This window comes from Epinephelus moara, chromosome 21 (assembly GCF_006386435.1).
Source record: "Epinephelus moara isolate mb chromosome 21, YSFRI_EMoa_1.0, whole genome shotgun sequence".
Taxonomy (NCBI): domain Eukaryota; kingdom Metazoa; phylum Chordata; class Actinopteri; order Perciformes; family Serranidae; genus Epinephelus; species Epinephelus moara.
Genome location: NC_065526.1, coordinates 26223816 through 26244011, shown reverse-complemented (window position 1 = coordinate 26244011; position 20196 = coordinate 26223816). Strand labels below are relative to the sequence as shown.

At 38.6% G+C, this 20196-nt stretch overlaps 2 protein-coding genes across 3 annotated transcripts; one reads left to right on the top strand and one right to left on the bottom strand.

Moving 5' to 3' along the window:
- Positions 1-847: 847 nt before the first annotated feature.
- Positions 848-9517, bottom strand: slc25a24l (solute carrier family 25 member 24, like). 2 transcript variants are annotated; one of them, XM_050032902.1, is made up of 11 exons: positions 9251-9517; positions 9016-9142; positions 8469-8556; positions 6509-6620; positions 6210-6368; positions 3680-3817; positions 3465-3575; positions 1801-1846; positions 1679-1701; positions 1457-1595; positions 848-1370 (listed from the first exon to the last, which is right to left on the bottom strand). In XM_050032902.1, the coding sequence occupies exons 1-11, from the start codon at positions 9371-9373 to the stop codon at positions 1195-1197; spliced, it is 1242 nt and encodes a 413-aa protein (XP_049888859.1). In that variant the 5' UTR covers positions 9374-9517; the 3' UTR covers positions 848-1194. The 2 variants fall into 2 exon arrangements, with proteins under 2 accessions (XP_049888859.1, XP_049888858.1); XM_050032901.1 differs by having other exon boundaries at positions 1679-1846.
- Positions 9518-12236: 2719 nt separating this feature from the next.
- On the top strand, positions 12237-19310 carry dnajb4 (DnaJ heat shock protein family (Hsp40) member B4). Its single transcript, XM_050075042.1, has 3 exons — positions 12237-12739; positions 15819-16399; positions 18230-19310. The coding sequence occupies exons 1-3, from the start codon at positions 12529-12531 to the stop codon at positions 18458-18460; spliced, it is 1023 nt and encodes a 340-aa protein (XP_049930999.1). The 5' UTR covers positions 12237-12528; the 3' UTR covers positions 18461-19310.
- The last annotated feature ends 886 nt before the right edge of the window (positions 19311-20196 follow it).

Below are 20196 nucleotides of genomic sequence, written 5' to 3'. Positions count from 1 at the left end.
TGCTGAAGTACAGTACTTGAAAAGTGTACTTAGTTATATTGTACATATAAGCAAATGCAGGCAGAATTGTTCCTGTCAGACAGGCTATATTACTGGATTATAATAACAATACAGATCTTTGAATATTGTAGATTGTTACAGTCTGGGCTGTGCATTGCATGAAAACCTTTATGCAGTCAAATAAAAAGAGTAAAGTACATTTCCCTCCTGACCTCTAGTTAAGTAACCTATATGTACCTCTAAACTGTATTTAAGTACACCACTCTAGTAGATATGCTTATTTACCTTCCCACCTTTATATAGAATTTCTTGTATTTATCGGAGGTTGATACCCTTTTGTAGCAAATTCTGTAATAAAAAGTAGTTAGTAATGTATTGCATCTATGACTGCAGTTGTGAATTGTTATGCTTAAATTATAATAAACAAAGGTGCTTGATCTACCCCAAATGAAAAGTGTTTGTTTTGTTATGATTTGGCACTATATAAATAAAACTGAGTTGACTTAGTCTGTATGTTACAGCTTTGTTATGTTCATTCTGATACTTGATATTACAAATTTTAAAATAAATTTCACATAGTCACACAATGTTATGTTTTTTCCAAAACTTAGCTGCCCTTCTATAAACTGTGCACATAGATAAGTGATTACCAGTTATCATAACACTTTAAAATCTAGTGTCTGCCTTTATTTGTAAAAAGAAAATGTTTGATGTTTGGCACACCTGTAGACACACTCAGTTCAAACTCATTACAAAGAAACACATACATTTATAACACTGATAATGAATAGAAAATAAGAACAAGACCCTGTAATGAAATAACATTTTAATGTTCAGCTCACACTTCAACACATCCTCATTTACACAGCCCAGTATCAAGTGGGCAATTAATATATTTGTCACATTGTGAATTTAAAGTAAATCATGCATCAGTGAGGTGCATGGAATTAAAAACTTCAGCATGTCTCATATTTTTGGTCACTGGAAAACTGTTCACTTAACTCAAGCTTTTAAAAAAGCTACAGAGGTATTATAGGTTAAATCACACGATAATGCATGTCATCAGACATTTTCCCAGTTTTTCCAGAATTCCAGTGCCTTTTCCAGACACTCAGTCAACATTAATTCACAGTTTTTCTTTTCTTTGAGTTCCCAAGAAAGCAACCTCTTCTCTGATACATCTCAAGACTCGGCTCAGGAAACCAGATTTTCAAATTTCCTAGTTAAAGTGTAGTTTATCAGAGCACATGGAATAGCCCTGACGAAACTGGCTCCCATTCCATTATAATATCCTCTAATCCCACGTCTTTCATAAATCCCTCTGAGTCCTTCTAACACACCTGAAGCTGAACGTGAATCTGAACTGAAAGCTGAAAAAAAATGAAAATGGCGATGAGTAAAACATCTCAAATAGTTTTAAATAATCTCAAAATGTGTCACAGAACATAGTGTCTACCTTGTGCTTGCTGCTGAGTGCGGATCACTGCCAGTGGGTAACTGGTCATTTGTCCAGAAGCAAAGGCCACAAAACTGAAGAAAAACAGTTTGGAGTCACTGTTGTAGGCTGGATCACTCTTCGCCCAGTTCATGATTGACTGCAAATATGAAGCAAATAGTTAGGGATATCTAAAATCTGTGAGATGAACATGTTTGATTTCTGAGTGCTGTTCTGTCTTACCTGATGAACTGCACACTCCACACCTGCGTAGGGAATCATACAGAGGATGCTCGGCTTGAATCCTCTGTAAAAGGAGGATAAAGACTCGTGTGTATAAATAGATCGGGCACATGTCACAACACCTTGGTAGGTGCCAGCTTGTTGCAGATTCAGCCTCACCTTCAGCACCTGTAAAGGAGAAATGCAAATGAAGGTTACTGAAAAATAACTCCATTGATGCACAAACATAATTATCTTTTGGGATTTTAGGGGTTCCATACTAGGAAATACTTTTTTACAGATGAGGAGTTTCATTCTTAACATTTTCTATTAAAAAAATTTATCACTTTTTTATTTTAACCAGGACCGTGTGAAACTAAAGATGTATTTGATGTGAATAATTTGTTCAAGATTTTTGAATTCTACATCTGTATATATATGTAGAATTTAGGCTTGCCTAAAAAAATGTCGCTAATTGCATTTTATCAGACTTCTGAAGACTTTTTACACCCTCCTTCCTCATTATGGAAAATGGGACACACCCAAACACTGATGCTAACATGATACTTGCATTACCATAACTGTGTTACCACAATAATAACAGACAAGGAGGGGTTAAAAGTGAGCATGATGGCCCATTTTGCTTGTAAGGACCAGAGCTATTGATGTGTTGATTGACTCTCAGTTAAACAGCAGTCATTATTTGGGGAAACTGCTTCATGGCACTTAAAAAGGAGTGGGTATCACAAAGGCAACTAAAAATTTCAGTATCCTGTGATGAGAGTACATGAAGTATGTGACATCAGCAAAAGGGAATGTAAATCCTATATTCACCTCTTGATTCACCTCTCGAATTAAGTGAAAGTTAACATTTTTACCAATTCTTTACTTATTATACATTAAATGTTTGTGCCCATGAATAAATCTACAAGATAGCAGTGTGCAGATTTTTTCCCATCTCTTTGTGCACATTATTGTCACCCAATAGTGGTGGAAGAAGTACTCAGATCTTTTACATAAGTAAAAGTAGTAATACTACGGTGTAAAAAAATCCTCTGTTGCAAGTAAAAGACCTGTATTTAAAATTTACTTAAGTAAAAGTACAGAAGTATTAGCATCAAAAATATAGGTATAGATTTCAGGGTGGACTCAGGGGACTGGTCCCCCTCACATGTGGATGTTTGATGCTCAAAATTGGGAGAGGACCCCCAGTGTTGAAACTCAACTTAGGCCCTTGTATAAAATATACTTAAAGTACCAAAAGTAAAAGTACTCATTAAGCAAAATTATGTTTCAGAATAATGTTTAAAATTACAATCTTTTTGTTGCAGCTGGTTAAGGTGAAGCTCATTTGTCATCTCATCATAATCTATAATAGCATATCATGATTTATTGGCTGATATATATTTTGGATTCATAATCTGCAAATTAACTCATCACTAAAGCTGTCCAGTAAATGTAGTGACGTAAAAAGTACAATAATTGTCTCCAAAATGTAGTGGTGTAGAAGTATAAGGAAGCATAAAATTTAAATACTAACTAGTACTAGTAAAGTACATGTACCCCAAAACTGATGATTGCCTAAAGCACCCAAGTGCATTATATTTTTTAACTGTTAGATGCTACACAATTATCGCCACAATATTTTCAATTATTTGCAATAATTAAACCAAGGAGTCATGATTAAACTAACACTGACATATGACATTTCAAATCTGTAATCATCTATAATGTTCACCTGTTATGTCAAAACATAGGACAGGACAGAAATGTTAAAGCACTCAGACCTGCCACTGATCTCTAATACCTCTAAAGGGTAGAAGGCAGCATGAGCGACAGCACCAGACACACAACCCAGGCCGAAACGCTGCTGCACCGTCAGAGTCTCCTGGGTTCTGTTTTGGGTGTACACCTTCATCTGGACAAAGTAGAGAAGTTCTGAGTGTGCTTATCAGTTAGAAACAGGAAACTTATGCATGAATAATTCACACCACAGAGTCGACCTGCTGCTGTTTGCCTCACCTGGGCGTAGATAAGACACTGTAGCGTTGACTGCGGTGTTCCCTTCAGCACGTTGACAGCGTTGCCTTGCCACATTGACCGCAGACCACCTGCTCTCATCTCCTGTAAGCCTTGGGAGAAGGCCTTGGATCCATGAACCTACAGAACACACAGGGAAGAGTTTCACATGAATCACCTTCATAGACAGATACAATAAATGTGCAACAAGGTGATGATGCTTCCTGAAAAGTATTTGTTGATAACACAATAACAAGGTGTCACTTTTTTTAGAGCAACAGTATAAAACAAAACAGAGACTAATAATTGTGAGATGCTGCTGTCAATCTCTTGTGTCATCTACAGAGAAACATATGTTTCATAGACTGAGCTCGTTCTCAGCGATACTTATGATGCATTAAGTGTATAAAATACAACATTGAGAAACACTGAATGCCAGCAGCTGCGAGACAACAGCACATAAAACATGTGATGAAACTTATGAACCCTTTGACCGGTCTCTTTCTCATACATGTAAATCATACATGTAAATGTTTGGCTCTATGCAATAAACTGTGAACTGAATGCTCTTCCAGTATCAGCAAAAGGCAAATTATGTAAAACAAGGTAGGCTAGCTGATAACAGGTTATCTTTAATGACTGACACCGCACAGTAATACAGGTTCAGCACTTTATGACATGGATCAAGACGCAAGTTTTCAGTCTTTGCAGTTTGAGCTGTGTTTGTCTGGCATGGAAAACCATATGAAAGAACATCAGATCAGATGTTTAATGCTCCTCCAAAGACATTCAACCACGGAAGCTCATTGTCGACCTTTAGGAGCAGTATATGTAACACAATATTATGAGCTCAAAGGACCAATTACATGTATTCGGAGCTTTCAACAGCATAAGGTCCTCTGCTTTCACATGATGTAGACCACTTCAATGTGGCACTGTTGACCTGCTACCTCCCCTAAAGATCCCTTGCCCCCTAAAAAGAGAAGAATGGGTCTATGGTGGGGTTAATGTCTCTGAAGGAGCATTTAACGTCTAATCTGTTAATATTTTATTGTGGTTTGCACTGTTCTCACATTTTCTCAGTCATATATATTACCAAGCCAAACAAGTATCCGCCTTATTCCAAGCCCCCATGACACCTTGCATGAATTATGGATGCAACTTCAGACACTGAACCAAAACCGGCAATTTCCAATGGTAAAAGTTTGTTTCAGTACACTATTCTTCTTTCCCAGCACAACTGGGAAATAAAACGTGGAACACACCACCTGTTATAGCTCAAACGGGATTATGTGATCATACCTCTGCCATCTCTGACAGCCATCTCAAAGCTTTGTGTTTTTTTTCCATTCAACTGAGCAAGCTAGCAATTAGCTTGCCTTGCTCCGTTAAAATATTGCTAACTTTAACATGGCCTGAGCTAGCTTAGCTGAGCTGAGCTGCTCCTTCTAAAGATGATTTTTTTTTTTTTTTAAAGATATTTTTTGGGGCATTTTTAACTTTATTTGATAGGACAGACAAGTGTGAGAGGGAGTGACATGCAGCAAAGGGCCACAGGCTGGAGTCGAACCCGGGCCGCTGCGGCAACAGCCTTGTACATGGGGCGCCTGCTCTACCACTAAGCCACCGACGCCCCCTAAAGATGATTTCTGATGTCTTATTAAGAGATACTAACACATTCGGCAAACATTTAACATAATTCAGGATTAACTGTAGCTCTGAGCGAAACGTGATGCTGAATTTAGCATCAGACTTCAGTAATAGTAATATAAATTAGCAGTAAAATAAATAACTTTTGGCATTCAATTTTTCTATGATATAAAGGAAGTACGGTAAATCAGTAACACATTCTCAGGCGTAATGAATAAATACATACTTCAAGGTTTGTTGGTGAGTTTATTTTAGAACGAGAAATTTTCTAATGTAGGTTGAGAATGAAGTCAGACTGGTTGTTAGTTGTTACAGACACAGACAGTGCAACAGGTACCAGAGCTCCGCAAAGACATTTTAGAAAATGCTAAGTTAATATTAGTTAAATATTTGTTAAAAAAAAAAAAGAATCATCATTCATCATCAGTCAGTATTTGCTAAACTGAAGGCAAATTACTTTCGAAAAGAACCAGCGTTAGCAGTTAGCCACCAAGAGTAGCCACTGGGACTAACCCCAGACAGTCTCTGGGACTAACTAGCTTACTGCTACTTCCGCTATCTCACAGGAAGTTGAAGTGAGATGGTCTGTATCCCAAAGCTCATTGTGCTTCCATGGATTTCATGTATTCATACCCAAAGTGATGTTTACAAGAAGAAAATTAAAGTTGTCAACTATTACAACAGTTGGGTCAGTGTCATGCATGCTAGGAGGTGTTATCTTAGGTGTTGTTTCTGCATATCAGATTAGTCTGATTTACTGTTCCAGTGTTGCAAGTAACACCTTTTTGGGTACACACATTCATAAATGTGTCAGCTCATGAAAAGCCGAATACATCCACCCATGCATCTCAGTAACAAAGCAGCACCTGAGAGTGGAGCTGACCTGGAGCTGGGTCTTAAGGCGGTCGATTGGAGCTGTCACAGTTCGGGATACAGCATCTGCCAGTCCTGCTGCCAGAACAAACGTCCTCCACGCACCAAAACCTGACGCCTCCTCGGGGAACTCAATGGGCATTGCTCGGCTCTCACCCACATCGAAAACCTACAGAAGGACGAAATGAGCAATTGCATTCATCATCCTTTAATCATTCTGTTATTGCTCATGCTTAAGTGGATGTGTCATTGTTTTCTGCACACCATCATCAAAAGAAACACGGCTGTGACGCTGCCAGAAGATCTTACCAGATTGTGTTTCCATGACGACACCAGCTCTCCGATGTTGTCCACAGGGTTGAGGATGACATGGTGCAGGAATTCACCCCAGTCTACTGTCATGGAACTGTCCTTATCCATCCTGGTGGATAAATATGTGTTGGTTTGTTTGATCATGTACTTTAATGAAAGAATCTTAAAGATCAGCTTTTGTCATCAAAGTACCTCTAAAACATCATCCTGATATCACTTTACAAAAAGGCATATTAATAAAGGGTTTGAGAGTTTGTTGATAATGTCAGTATTAATCAGTAATGGGCCATGAGGATATAGAAAGACACAGGTTTGCCTGTTAGTGAGTCTAAACTGAAGAACGCCTCAGGGCAATAAACCATCCATCTATTCTTAACTGCAGTGTAGATGGCTCATTTACAGAGGTGGGACCAACTCATTGCTTTACAAGTCACAAGTCTCAAGTCTTTTTACTAGTCTTCACTAGTCCTAAGTCAAGTCCAAAGTAAAGATAGGCAAGTCCCAAGTCAAGACAGAGAAGTCCCAAGTCAAGACAGGCAAGTCCCAAGTCAAGATCGAAATGTATCAAGTCAAGTCCTAAGTCAAGACTGAGAAGTCCAAGGTCAAGACAGGCAAGTCCCAAGGCAAGTCCTGAGTCAAGACAGGCAAATCCAAAGTCAAGTCCAGAGTCAAGACTGACGAGTCCCAAGTCAAGACAGGTAAGTCCCAAGACAAGACTGAGGAGTCCCAGGTCAAATCCCAAGTCAAGACTGGCAAATCCTAAGTGAACTCCCAAGTCAGGATAGGCAAGTCTCAAGTCAAGACAGGTAAGTCCTAAATCAAGACCCAAGTCAAGACTGTCAAGTCCTTAGTCAATTCCCAAGTCAAGGCTGACAAGTCCTAAGCCAAGACCCAAGTCTAGTCCTGAGTCAAGACTAAGAAGTCCAGAGCAAAGTCTCACATTAAGACTGACAAGTACCAAGTCAAGTCCCAAGTCAAGTCGCAGGTCAAGGCAGCTAAGTCCCAAGTCAAGTCCCAAGTCTTAAACTTTAAACAGGTCATAATGCGCTTTTCAGCAAATGTAATGCTATTAACAGAGCTATAACAGAGTAATAATATATTAAATGTACAAAATTCATGAATGATTTTTGTACATTTTTATTTATTTGTTACATTAAGTTTATTGGAAGTTGTTGCATCTTTGTCTGTAATTTCAACCCACATATTTTGCATTCTGCAATTTGTGTTTTATCGACCACCATTTAGTTTTTGTACATGAACAAAATTATCTTTGGTAACATTAGCCTTGGTATGATGTTTTCCAACCAGCGCTCAGAAACGTAACGTTAGGTCTCTATGGTCGTCTCCTGCAACTTAATTGGGTGCCTTTGGAGTGGTTCAAACAATGTGATTCTGGAGAACTAAGTGTTGTATTAAGTGTTGGCTGGGAATAAATACTGTTTACATTTATTGATAGGGGAAATTAAGGGGAAAAGAATTGATCCGTGGCACACACTTTTTAAATAACATACTTTTACATTTTTGGGATTGGGGGAAGGTATCAAAGATTTTCAAGTCAAAAGGGTCAAGTCCAAGTGAAGTTACAAGTCCCTGGCATGTAAGTCCAAGTCAAGTTGCAAGTCATCAAATTTCCAAGTCATAATTTATATCCACACCTCTGGTTATTCAAACTTGTTTTACTTGTATTGTGGTGTATACTACTGATCAGGGAGCATGAATAGATGTATAACCATTATAAAGTAATCTGTGATAACTTATCAAGCCACTATATCATTAGTGCACTTTATTGTACAGTGATATAAGGGCAGTGTGAGTGTGAATATGTGCTTCAGTGTATTCTAAACTCAGTTGAACCCAGTACTACAACTGTAAAGAGTTTATATTACACATGAACGAAATACTTCTTCAAATACAACAATGAATCCATGAGGTAGTGGGCAAAAAAAACAAATCTTACATTTGAATTATTTTTTTTGCATTCGGCTTTGATATGACCACTCCTAACTCCTTAAACAAACATATGATGTCGTCCTGGTCAATCACTCCTGATCAGAGAAGAAATGCACATGATTACAAACAGGAACTGGTACTGCTCTTGTAGTTATCATATTTCTGAGAAGTGATAGTGTAAACTGAGTGCAAGGGTCACAGCCTGCAGTGCTGTTTAGTGTCCTATTGTCTACTGTGTACCATAAACAAATAGTCTTTCCTGTCTGACCTTGAAAATACAGTTTATTGTGAAAGAATTCATATTTATGGTAGAGTCTATGAAGAATATGTACAGGTGGGAGTACCCATCTTCTACAACAGTAGTAAACACACAGCATGCTAACTAAAGGAGATCAAACAGGAAATGTAACTATATTATAAACCATATTAAAAAATCATCACATAGTGTTACAGTATGTAGGCCTATTCAGTAAAGCTATTGCACTTTGTAGCACTTCCTTATATTTCCTTGATAAATAAAACATTCTCTAGGAGGTAAGTCTCTGACCACTCACCACACTTGTTCTTGTCAAGGTCATGAAAGTAAATTTTCCATTTCTTTTCTCTGTCCATCATGTAGCTGAGGAATTCTTTATAATCCAACAGGCCATCTTTGTCTTTGTCATAAGAGTCAATGATATTCTAGGAGAAGACAAAAACCTCTTCAGTTAGCAGGTTTGTGGTGAATGCATGAATGAAATTAGAGCCCGGCACATACAGTATACAAAACAAAGACAATAAGAATATTACCTGGACCTTTCCATCCGCTGAGAGGATCCCATATTTCTTCATTTCGTTGTGAAGCTCCGACACTGATATGAACCCATCCTTATTTTCATCCAGTTTAGCAAATAAACCCCGAAACTGATCCATGGTTTCTTTAGCAACAAATTAGCTCCAGACTAGAAATTAAGATGCTGAAAAACATGCAGCCTGCATCATTCAGTGAGATGTAAATGCATTGATAATCATCATCAGAAACGATTGACCTGCAGCTCTGCTGTGACGCTGACTCATTGGCAGGGCTCAGTGCCAGCGCTGCATGGGCGCTTTCTATAAAGCAGCTCAAAGAGAAAAGCTCAGTTCCTCTGCGGTGCAGCAGGTGGCGCTGCGGCTGCAAGAGAGCACAGCTCAACATCATCACCATCTTCTTTAGACATCACTGTGCCCCTCCTCTACATGTGGGGCAGCTCAGAGACAGACAGGGGATTGTAATTCTAATTTAAAAACAGTGTACATTTAAAAAGAAGCAGGATCAACAGCATAATATCTATATTCTGCCTTTATTGGTGAATGGTTTGCTGTGCACAGTTGCCTATTCCATTTTGCATTCATTTACAATGACAGTCCAAATATTCACAAATAAACAAACAGATGTAGGCTAACTAAACATTTAATCCAACATGGGCCCAGGATCTGTAAAGATGGGAAAGAACAGAAAGAAATATATAAATACGTATATGAAAGAATGAATAAAAACAAAGCATCAACAGAGTGTAAACTTATATAATCCTGTCCCCCCTCTCAGTATTCATGTTTCATTTAAACAGAAAACTATCCCAAACTTATTTGCAACCATTAATATAGATAAATAAACAGCAGTCTTAGATATTAAATATACAAACCCCATCCTAACCAAGCCCAGATAAATAAATAAATAAATAAATAAAATAATGTCTGCATACCTCTAAATATACTGTCTGTACATCTTATCACCGTTTACCTCCCATTAACTCCCCTTAAATAAATAGAAATACCATAAAAAATCATTAGTTGATCACAATTGTCATGTTTATCATATGTAAATCTGCATAGGTATCAGACATTTCAACTAAATATTGTAAATATATTTATATGGACTCCAGGAGAAATAGCCAGTGTTGTTGTTACAGTGGCTAATTAGGATCTACATAAAAACAAAACAATGGTAAAACATGTGAAAACACCTGTTCACATGTGAAATCACATGTGCAGCACATTTCACAGGTATTACATTAAATCACTACATTGATTTTGGGACATTTTACACATACACATGCACATTTCACAGGTTCATTTGTTGCAGGGGTACACTTTGTCAATATTTGTAGTTTGTAACATGCTGTACAATTAACAGACTTCACATGAATAGTGGCCTATTCTTATGGTGATTTATTGTGTATGTGAAACTAAAAAGTGAGCTATAGTGATCATACAGTAGCCTACACACAATATAATTATATTTAAATGAGTAAGCATCCGACAGGGTAAGCGGTTATGGAAAATGAATGAATGAGTAAGCATCCTGGCATTTCTCCAGTATTCCCATAGTCGTTCCTTAGGTTCTAACATGTTTATAACACAATAAAATCTTTCACCTGAATGTGTACAGTGAATGACACGCAGCATTAGCCAGCTTTCAAAATAAAATGCCCCCTGGTAGCTCAAACTATTTATTATCTTCAGGTATGAATCATTTATACGAATATACCATTGGCTGTATGATAAAGATAGACGACATGACAGCTCCTCCATCACTCCCTGGTGGTTGGCTGAAGTATAGGTCATAAACCTCTACCCCTCATGTCAGCAGATGGGACATGGGCCAAACTATAAAGATCAAGGTAAACGTCAAATAAATTTTTCCCAAAGATGGTTTCTGTCATTTTAGGCAGTTCTTATCACGCTGATATGTTCAGTGTTCATTTTTCTGATAAGTTTGGTTAAAACTAGTTATTCTGCTGTGTTCAAATGGAACAACATGGGAAGTTGTGAACATGAACTTGTGATGGGAACTAGGATGTCTCCGAATAATTCCGCTTATGAGGTCATGAATAGCACGACAGGGGTGGCGTTCATGGACTGTTCTCGTGAATACGGTAAACACGCGCCATTAGAACGCAGCATTTGATGTAGACCTGATAAAAAGGAGGTTTGTGATGTTATGATCGACAGTTGTGTGCAGATCTGTGTGCTGGCAAGCAATGGTGCTGCTCGCAATAGGTTGGCTGGAACTTGATATTGTGATGATCGCTACTGCGCCGACTCTGGCTCCAAATGAAATTACAAGTGCACGATGGTTGCCTCAGTATTCGCGATATTTTGGCTTAATTTTTGTGCAGTAAGAGGAAGTGGAGACACGTCATCAATCTTTATATAAAGTCACTGGAATAAACTATGAGTCTTACAAGTCTTAAAATATTCTCTACCAGCTAGCAATTGACAACGATATCAGATACTTTTTCAAAAGGCTATCGTCCTTATTTAAACACATGAATGAGTCCTACAACCTACTAATTAATTAAAAGACTCTGTCCACAGGCTGTATTTTTAATTATTAGAATTGTTACAAATGTCAACAAGATTTTAATTGAGGTTTTCCTACATCTGGAACTGAACTTTGAGGTTCTGGTTTCACTTTGGCCTCCCCTGGTCTCAAGGCCCTGTGTTGAAGAGTGATCCTGTGTCAAAAATCTATATTAAGACCTAAGATTTTTCATTTGATATTGCACTTACATGGTGCCTATTACTAGATTAACTTGTATTTATTTTTATAATCCTGTCCACATAGCAGACAGGGGGGTTAATAGGGGGGCCAGCAGCTCATTTTTGCCCCAGGACCCTAAAGTTGGTTAGTCCGGCCATTGATGATGATCATTTTGTGGTCCATTCTGATTAATATCAAAACACACACACACACACACACACACACACACCGGGGCTGCGCTCACCGGAACCAGAATTATTCCTTGTGTCTAACTTGACGCTGGCGCTGTGGATGCAGGGGAGGAGGTAGCCGAGGCTATTTAAAGAGGGTCATCCAGTCACGGATAAATAGCAGAAGGTCCACGGCGTTGACTAACCGCCTCTAAATGGTTTTCATCCTGCACTGTGTATCTGTCTGGGGCTACTTATTGTTCGTTAGTCCAGACTGAGGCCGCTTCACTGCTGTGACAATCATCCGTCGACCATCAGCCCAGTCTGCCAGCTCCTCACCCAGGGTTATCCTCCTCCTTTTTTTATTCCTTATTATCTGGGAGACGTGAAAAATGGGCAAAGATTACTATAAAACGTTGGGTATCTCTAAAGGAGCTACAGATGAGGATATTAAGAAAGCATACAGAAAACAAGCGTTGAAATGGCACCCGGACAAAAACAAGTCTGCAGCCGCCGAGGAGAAATTTAAGGAAATCGCTGAGGCATATGAAGTCCTCAGTGATCCGAAGAAAAGAGAAGTTTATGATCAGTATGGAGAAGAAGGTAATTTGCATTTTAATCGCATTGATTATTATTTTTAACTCACGTGTGACGGTTTTTAATTCACCTTTAATGCACCGTTATAAGCCCGTTATAAAGCCTGGATGGCTGGATGTAAAACACAGCTGGCTTTAATTCAAGTCACACAGTGTAGCCTATCCGACAGACTGAGAAAACAGCTGTTCAGCGGATCATATACATTTTGTTATTAGAATGAGCTATTACACTGTATCTGCAGTAATAAGCCTGTTATAAGAGTCATAACGGCCTGTCACCATTTCCACCGCTCATTTTCTTAAACACGTGGGTGTTGTAATAGAAAAGAACCAGCAATCTTTATTTATCATGTCAAATCTTTTATGTACAGTCTGTCCTACCTACAGGGTCTGAACAAATGCTTATGGGTGGGAAGCATGTCTGACAAAGGGAGAAAGATCCATCTCTACATCTAGACAAAAACATTAAAAGTGGCATATTGAGCTTTTTACTGTTTTTCACCATTTAATGTGATAAGGTGCTTCAGATCTTCAGAAAGAGCCACTGTAAATGAAACAAGTTGTAAAGCATGCACATGTATCCTGATAAAACCCCAACATGAAATATGAACTGGGAAATTTAAAGGTCCAGTGTTCAGAGGCATCTGTTGGCAACAACTGTATATTATATTCATAACTATTTATTGATTAGGTCATAATTACCTGAATATAAGAATATTTGGAATTTAGTTTCTGTAGAATGAGCCATTTATATAATTTTAATAATAATGCACTTTAGTCATAAAGCACCTTTCAAAACACAGTTGCAAAGTGCTGCACAATAAAACTAAACACATTTTAAACACAAAGACAATAAAACAAATAACATGACATAAAATGTCAACAACGTAAAAGACAAAATAAGGAAGGCCAAAACTAAAATCAAGATAGGTAACAAGGTAACATCAATAAGTTATCAATAAAATAGACAGACAGTTCAGATAAAGTCAGGTTATGATTTCCGAAAGAAGTATGTCTTTTGGAGAGACTTAAACGAAAACAGTGACTCAGACAGCCTTATATCCACATACAGAGTGGGTCCTCTCTGTGTGTCATGTTGTTACAGTAGCCCAGAATAGGCAAATCAAACAGTGGCTCTAGACAGGGCCAATCGCGTTTTCCTATCAGCCACCTCAGTTCTCCTACATGCCTGACACATGGTAGTTCTGCAACGTTACCACTAGGTGGCACTAAATCCCACACACCGGACCTTTAACGGTTCACTCAAGCATTGCAACAAACAGAGCATCTATATGTGCCTTATTGGTGAAAAAATGCAATTGCATTAACATTACTATTGGACAAACCCATTACCTGAGTAATTATCTTCTGAAATATATCGTTAATAGAAGATGTTGAGTGAATATAGTCTCAGAATTTGTCTAACAAAGATCTAAGTTCCAAACTGTCCTGTAAAATGCACCATGATTTGATCCACTTTTGTACTAAGATGGGACACAGTCTCCTGATACAAATTACAATACCTCAGCTCAGGGTATTGACCAATATACTGGTTCAATACCTGTCTTTCTTTATCAAATTTGAAATCTGTATAACAAAATTTGTGGAACTCAGTGGGATCATTTTTATGTAGCCCAAGGCAAGGAAACTTGATGCAACAGACTGTTGTCACTGAATGAATTTCAGACAAATCACTATATTTTCTCACGACAGCGACAAATAAACTGCAGGGCTGCAACTGAATACTTTCAAAACCAATTACTCTGCTGTTTATTTTCTCAAAAAATGTTAAATCATTTGGCCTATAACACATCAGAAAAATGTCCGTCCGGTGATGTCCTCAAAAGTCTTGTTTTGTCCAAAAACACTCAAAAACCAAAACTCAGTTCACAGCACTGTTAAGACAAGGAAATGCTGCAAATTCTCACATTTGAGAAGCTGGAACCATCTGATGTTCAACAAACAATTGATCAATTACAAAAATAGTTCTGTCAATTAATAAGCCAATAATTGCAGCTCTAATAAACTGTATTTAATGGATTGGTCACTTAATGGGTGATACTTGTTCTACTTAAAGGGTAACTTTTTTCTTTCAACCTGGACACTCTTTTCCCATGTTATATCTAACTGACATATGGGAATAATAGTTTTTGAAAATGGTCCAGTATTGAGCAAAAGGGCTAATGCCAGAGACTTTTGACAGGCTGCAATGTAAACACTTGGGGCATGTGCACACCATTGCTTTACATCCACTAAAAGTGCTTGTTTTTGCCACTGATTGGTTCAGATTGTTATTATAATTGTCGGACAACATTAGTCAAAGGATTTTGTTAAAGAGTAAGATCCTTTTAGTTTAACCAGAAGCAGCCTAGGAATCGCCACCAGACTCCATTTAAATAAAGAGTAATTTTAACATGATAAAAAACACTTTTCATTCAAAGTTGTAGGAATCAAAATAAAACTCACAAAAGCCGTCTTGTTTCATCTTTCCACTGTTCCAACAATCATCAACTCTGGCCTGGTTGAAATAAACCCTTAATCCACCCAGTCTGATGTGAAGACATGCTGGCTCTATATGCTCTAAAATTACTCCTTTTTTAAATGGAGTCTGGTGGTTTTTGGGTTAGTGATTTTGGGGCTGTTTCTGGTTAAACAAAAAGAATCTTACTCTTTAACAAAGATCTATCTCTGTAAGAATCCTTTCCATAATGTCTGTCACACACAATCTGAGCCTGTCAGTGGCAAAAACAAGCACTTTAAGTGGATGTAAATTGAAGGTGCGCACATGCCCCAAGAGGTTAGATTGCAGCCTGTTTTGCAGCTGCTGGCAGCAGCCCTCTCACTCAGTATTGGACCAATCTCAAAAAATTGCTGTTCCCATTAGTCACTTAGACATAAAAACATGACAAATAGGGTCTGGGTTTAAAAACAAAGAAGTTACCCTTTAGTAAGGGTCCAGTATTTATCCGGTGAATTGGACTGTCAAAGTATACATTATGCACAAGTATGCACTCGTGGTATAAAGCTCTCCCACTGCTGTGTGTCAAAGTTAGGATAACTGATGAATCATTTCTGTCATCCATCAGGTCTCAAGGGAGGAAGTGGGCCCACTGCTGATGGACAAGGCAGCACTTTCACCTACACCTTCCACGGGGACCCACATGCCACCTTCGCCACTTTCTTTGGGGGTTCAAATCCCTTCGAGATGTTCTTTGGGCGTAAAGCAAATGGTCGGGATGACGATGACATGGAGGTGGATGGAAATGACCCATTTGGCTCCTTCACCAACTTCAACCTGAATGGATTCCCTCGGGACGGGCACATTGGCCCCGGAGGGCCACAGCGCCGGAAGCAGGACCCAGCCATCATCCATGAACTGAGGGTCACCCTGGAGGAGGTCTTCCACGGCTGCACCAAGAGGATGAAAATCTCCCGTAAAAGGCTAAATCCAGATGGCAGGACCATGCGCAATGAGGATAAGATTCTCACTATCGAGATCAAGCGGGGCTGGAAAGAGGGAACCAAGATCACGTTCCCGCGGGAGGGAGATGAGTCACCCAATACCATACCTGCTGACATTGTTTTCGTCATCAAGGACAAGCCCCACCCCCACTTTAGGCGGGAGGGCTCAAACATTGTGTATCCCGTGCGTGTGAGCTTACGACAGGTGAGGCATTTTCTATTTTGGCACCCACTTATGACTGAGTGTAGTATTAATAGAGTCTGATAGATGGATTAGTCACACACAGGGGAGAATCAGAACAACCTCATATTTACTTTAGAGTGATGCTTTAAAGATGCTCAAAAAACCTGGTCACAATCAATAAGCTGTAGGTAGTCTGCCTCAAAAATTGTTTTCCATGGAAAGTCCAGGCGTCCTGAATGAGCATAGTACTGCACTACACACACACTTCGGCTGTGCACTTATGTAATCTAGATCATCAACATTGAGAAATAGGAGCTCTATCACAGGGAGGGCAGAGAGGTGGCGGACGCCCACATGCACACATTGCAAGATGCACTTATATGGTTCCTCCTACTCTCTTCAACACTCTGAGATCTTGCTGCTTCATCTCTGAATATGTGATCGATGTATGCAAACGGCCGCAGATCAGCTCCACATGATATGAATCACGCTGAGAAATTGAATCACCTGTCAATCACATTAAATGTTTCCACTCACATTGTTCATTCTTTTAGTTAAAGTAATTTAGAATTGCAAACTAAATGGAAAAGGTCGTCTCTGCTAAAACACATTTGTGACTATAATCAAATAGCATGCATAACAGCATGAAAGTTGCATTCTTGACTTTAATAACAGTAGTTTAATAAAACAATCTTATCTCAGGGATCACTCGCTAGCTTTTTCCAGAGCTTTCCACACCATCTCACAGCAGTTTACGCCCAGAGATCTTTGAATAGAGAGATTACGACCACCTGTTATCATGTGATGACAACTGAGCCATCTCCTCAACAGCTGAGCAAACCTCCATCCACCACTGAAGACTGCTGTTGTGCTCTGTAGCAGGAGAAAGTTTTGGAAAAAGCTATCAAATGGACCTTAAATTAGGCCGACTAGTATTTTGTCTAAATAGTTACATGATTTGCCCAGTGTCCAAAATATTAATAGTACATGTGTAGATCTGTAAATAAATATATCACAAAACTCTGAGGTGGATTGAGATCAGTTCCAATCAGAAATCTCTTATAAAAGCTAATTCAGTGTCAACTGTCCATCAAGTAGCACAAGCTTCAAAACACCAAAGGGTATTTGTAGATATTTAGAAGGCCAGTTTTGAATTAGAGGAACCTGCTCACCAACTACTAGAGCTGATATTAGTTTATCACAGATATACGGAGTAGTGTTGATGTATGTGTAAGTACTGCAGTATGAAAATGCCAAGGATGTGTTTGAGGCAATTATTGAAGTTTGTTCACCAGAGAACATGCTCAATACATTTCTTGTTAACAAGTCTTTAAAAACAGGGATTCTTATGATTTTTTTTAATGTATATACTTACATAAAAAAATAATTATTGGCTGATATATGATATTTTCAAAATGTCAAATGTAGGATGTCAGGATTAAAATTCACAGGTGTTGCATTTTAAGATTAAGTGTGTAAATGTGTTTACACTGAATCCTATTAGTGTGACATGTATATTTTCAGCTATTCGATGAATATCTGTTGTTATTAGAGGCAAGATGTTAACTAACAAAACTAGTTGCTTCTTTTTTGTTTCACACATGACATGACTTTGGCTTTATGTAATGTAAAGCCATGCATCGTAGTCACCTGCTTTGAATCAGTTTGACTTTTTATATGATTTGTGAACATTTGCTACATCATGCAGTATATTTATATCAGAACATATCTTTATTAATATCATGTTCATTCTAATATTACCCAGCACTAGTTTGGGTTTTTACAGTAGATTTTGTGTGGGTTGCTGTTCTCCTGATTCTCACTCTGACTTCCATGTTCCTGTCCTCTCAGTCGTTGTGCGGATGCTCGGTTACCGTGTCGACGATAGATGGGAAGACGTGCAACATGAAGATCACGGATGTCATCAAGCCTGGCATGAGAAAGACTGTTGCTGGACAGGGTCTGCCATTACCCAAAAACCCCGAGCAGAGAGGGGACCTGGTGGTGGAGTTTGATGTTAACTTTCCTGAGGCGTTGCCAGGCAACGCCAAGGACGTCTTGAAGCGGCATTTACCTGCTTAGGACGAAGGACACAGACTGAACGATGGGAGATAACCGCATGACAGCGCTCACCCTCATTACCAGCACACAATCACACACACACGCACACACACAGACAGTTCTGAGAGTTCACAGATGGACCCCCTACAATGAATGTGCAGTTTCTATTTTTGAGCTAACTGGTGTTTTTATAAATACCATGCATGCTGCCAAGTTGATGTAAGTGAAAGTGAAAGACAGTCTGGGTTGTTGATATCTGAAAGAAACACATTTTATGTACGTGGGTCTTTGCCACAATCACTTTATCTTTTTGTTTGTAGGAAATATTTGGTAGTGAGTGAGTCAACTGTGATCCTGGGAAACACTGCAGTGCCAAACAGTACATTTTCTTGCTCTTGTTTCGATCTGACAGGCTTCATTACTGACATTTTCTAAACTGTCATTCATGTTTATGTTGTCATGTAGAGATACAAGCTTCAGTTTAGAGGCGGTCTTAAAATCAGTGTACAGGTTATTCAAGAGGAACGTGGTTGAGTGAACTCAGTCATATGTGCATTTTAGAAAGTGACATGTGAAGATAATTGAGCTTGAATTTTAAAATAAATATTTCCACATGACGTGATCTTGAGCTGTCTAAGTTATGGGGTGGCATGTGATGAATCCTCCTCCATGAAATAAACAGTGCAACAATCACTTTAAAACCATGAATGCTGCTGAGGACTATTTATAGTCCACATAGTAATAATGCACAAAGTGAGCACAAGCAAAAAAGATCTTGAGACTTATATTTTAGTAGTGAAATGTGAATATATATTGTTGTAAAACTTATACAGTACAATTTCTGATGTGCAATTAAAATACATTGACTGAATGCTTACTAATGGCAAAGCTATGAGTGTGTAAATATAGCTGTCTGGTATCAGCTGCTGGCTGTCAGCTGCCAACACAGAGGCCTTCAGTGTGTGTTTTCCCACCAGGGGACGCCACATCACTCATTATGGCTAAGGGGCCCACAGAGGCAGGGTCCTTGTTGGACAGAGAGGGCCATTTGGCTGCTGACATATGTACTCATTAATTTTGAAGCTCAGAACAGGAAGTGCAACATTAAAAACAGCACTGACAAGTGTTTGGGCTCTTTTAAAGCCATGTACAGTGGTATTACACGGCTGTAACATGTGCGCATAGATTTTCATTTAACATCACAAATACAGAGGCCTATAGCACTTTTTATTACTTCCCACCAAAGTCACACCAAATTCATCTGTCTGTGTCTTTGTCTGTCTATCTGTCTGTCTATCTATTGATTGTAGCTACTCCCACAGACTTGAGCAATCCTTTACCAAGAAACCAGTTTTTCTGTGTGCAGCAGTGGTGGAAGAAACATTCAGACCTTTTACTGACATAAAGGTAGCATACTACATTGTAAAAATACCTTGTTACAAGTAAAAGCCCTGCATTCAAAATTGTACTCAAGTAAAAGTACAAAAGTTCGTGTATTAGCATTAAAAGATTCTTAAACTAATGAAAGTAAAAGTACACATAATGCAAAGCAGCCCATTTCAGATTATATTCCCGAATTATAATTAGCGATACACTCATGTGTTCATCACGTTAATGTTGTAGCTGGTAAAGTTTGAGCTAATTTTACTTTAAGTACTGCTCGGTAGCTTAACCTCTCATAATGCCTCATAATTTATTAGTTGATGTGTATTTCGTATTATTATTCTGACTCTGCAAAGTAGCTAAATCTACCAAAT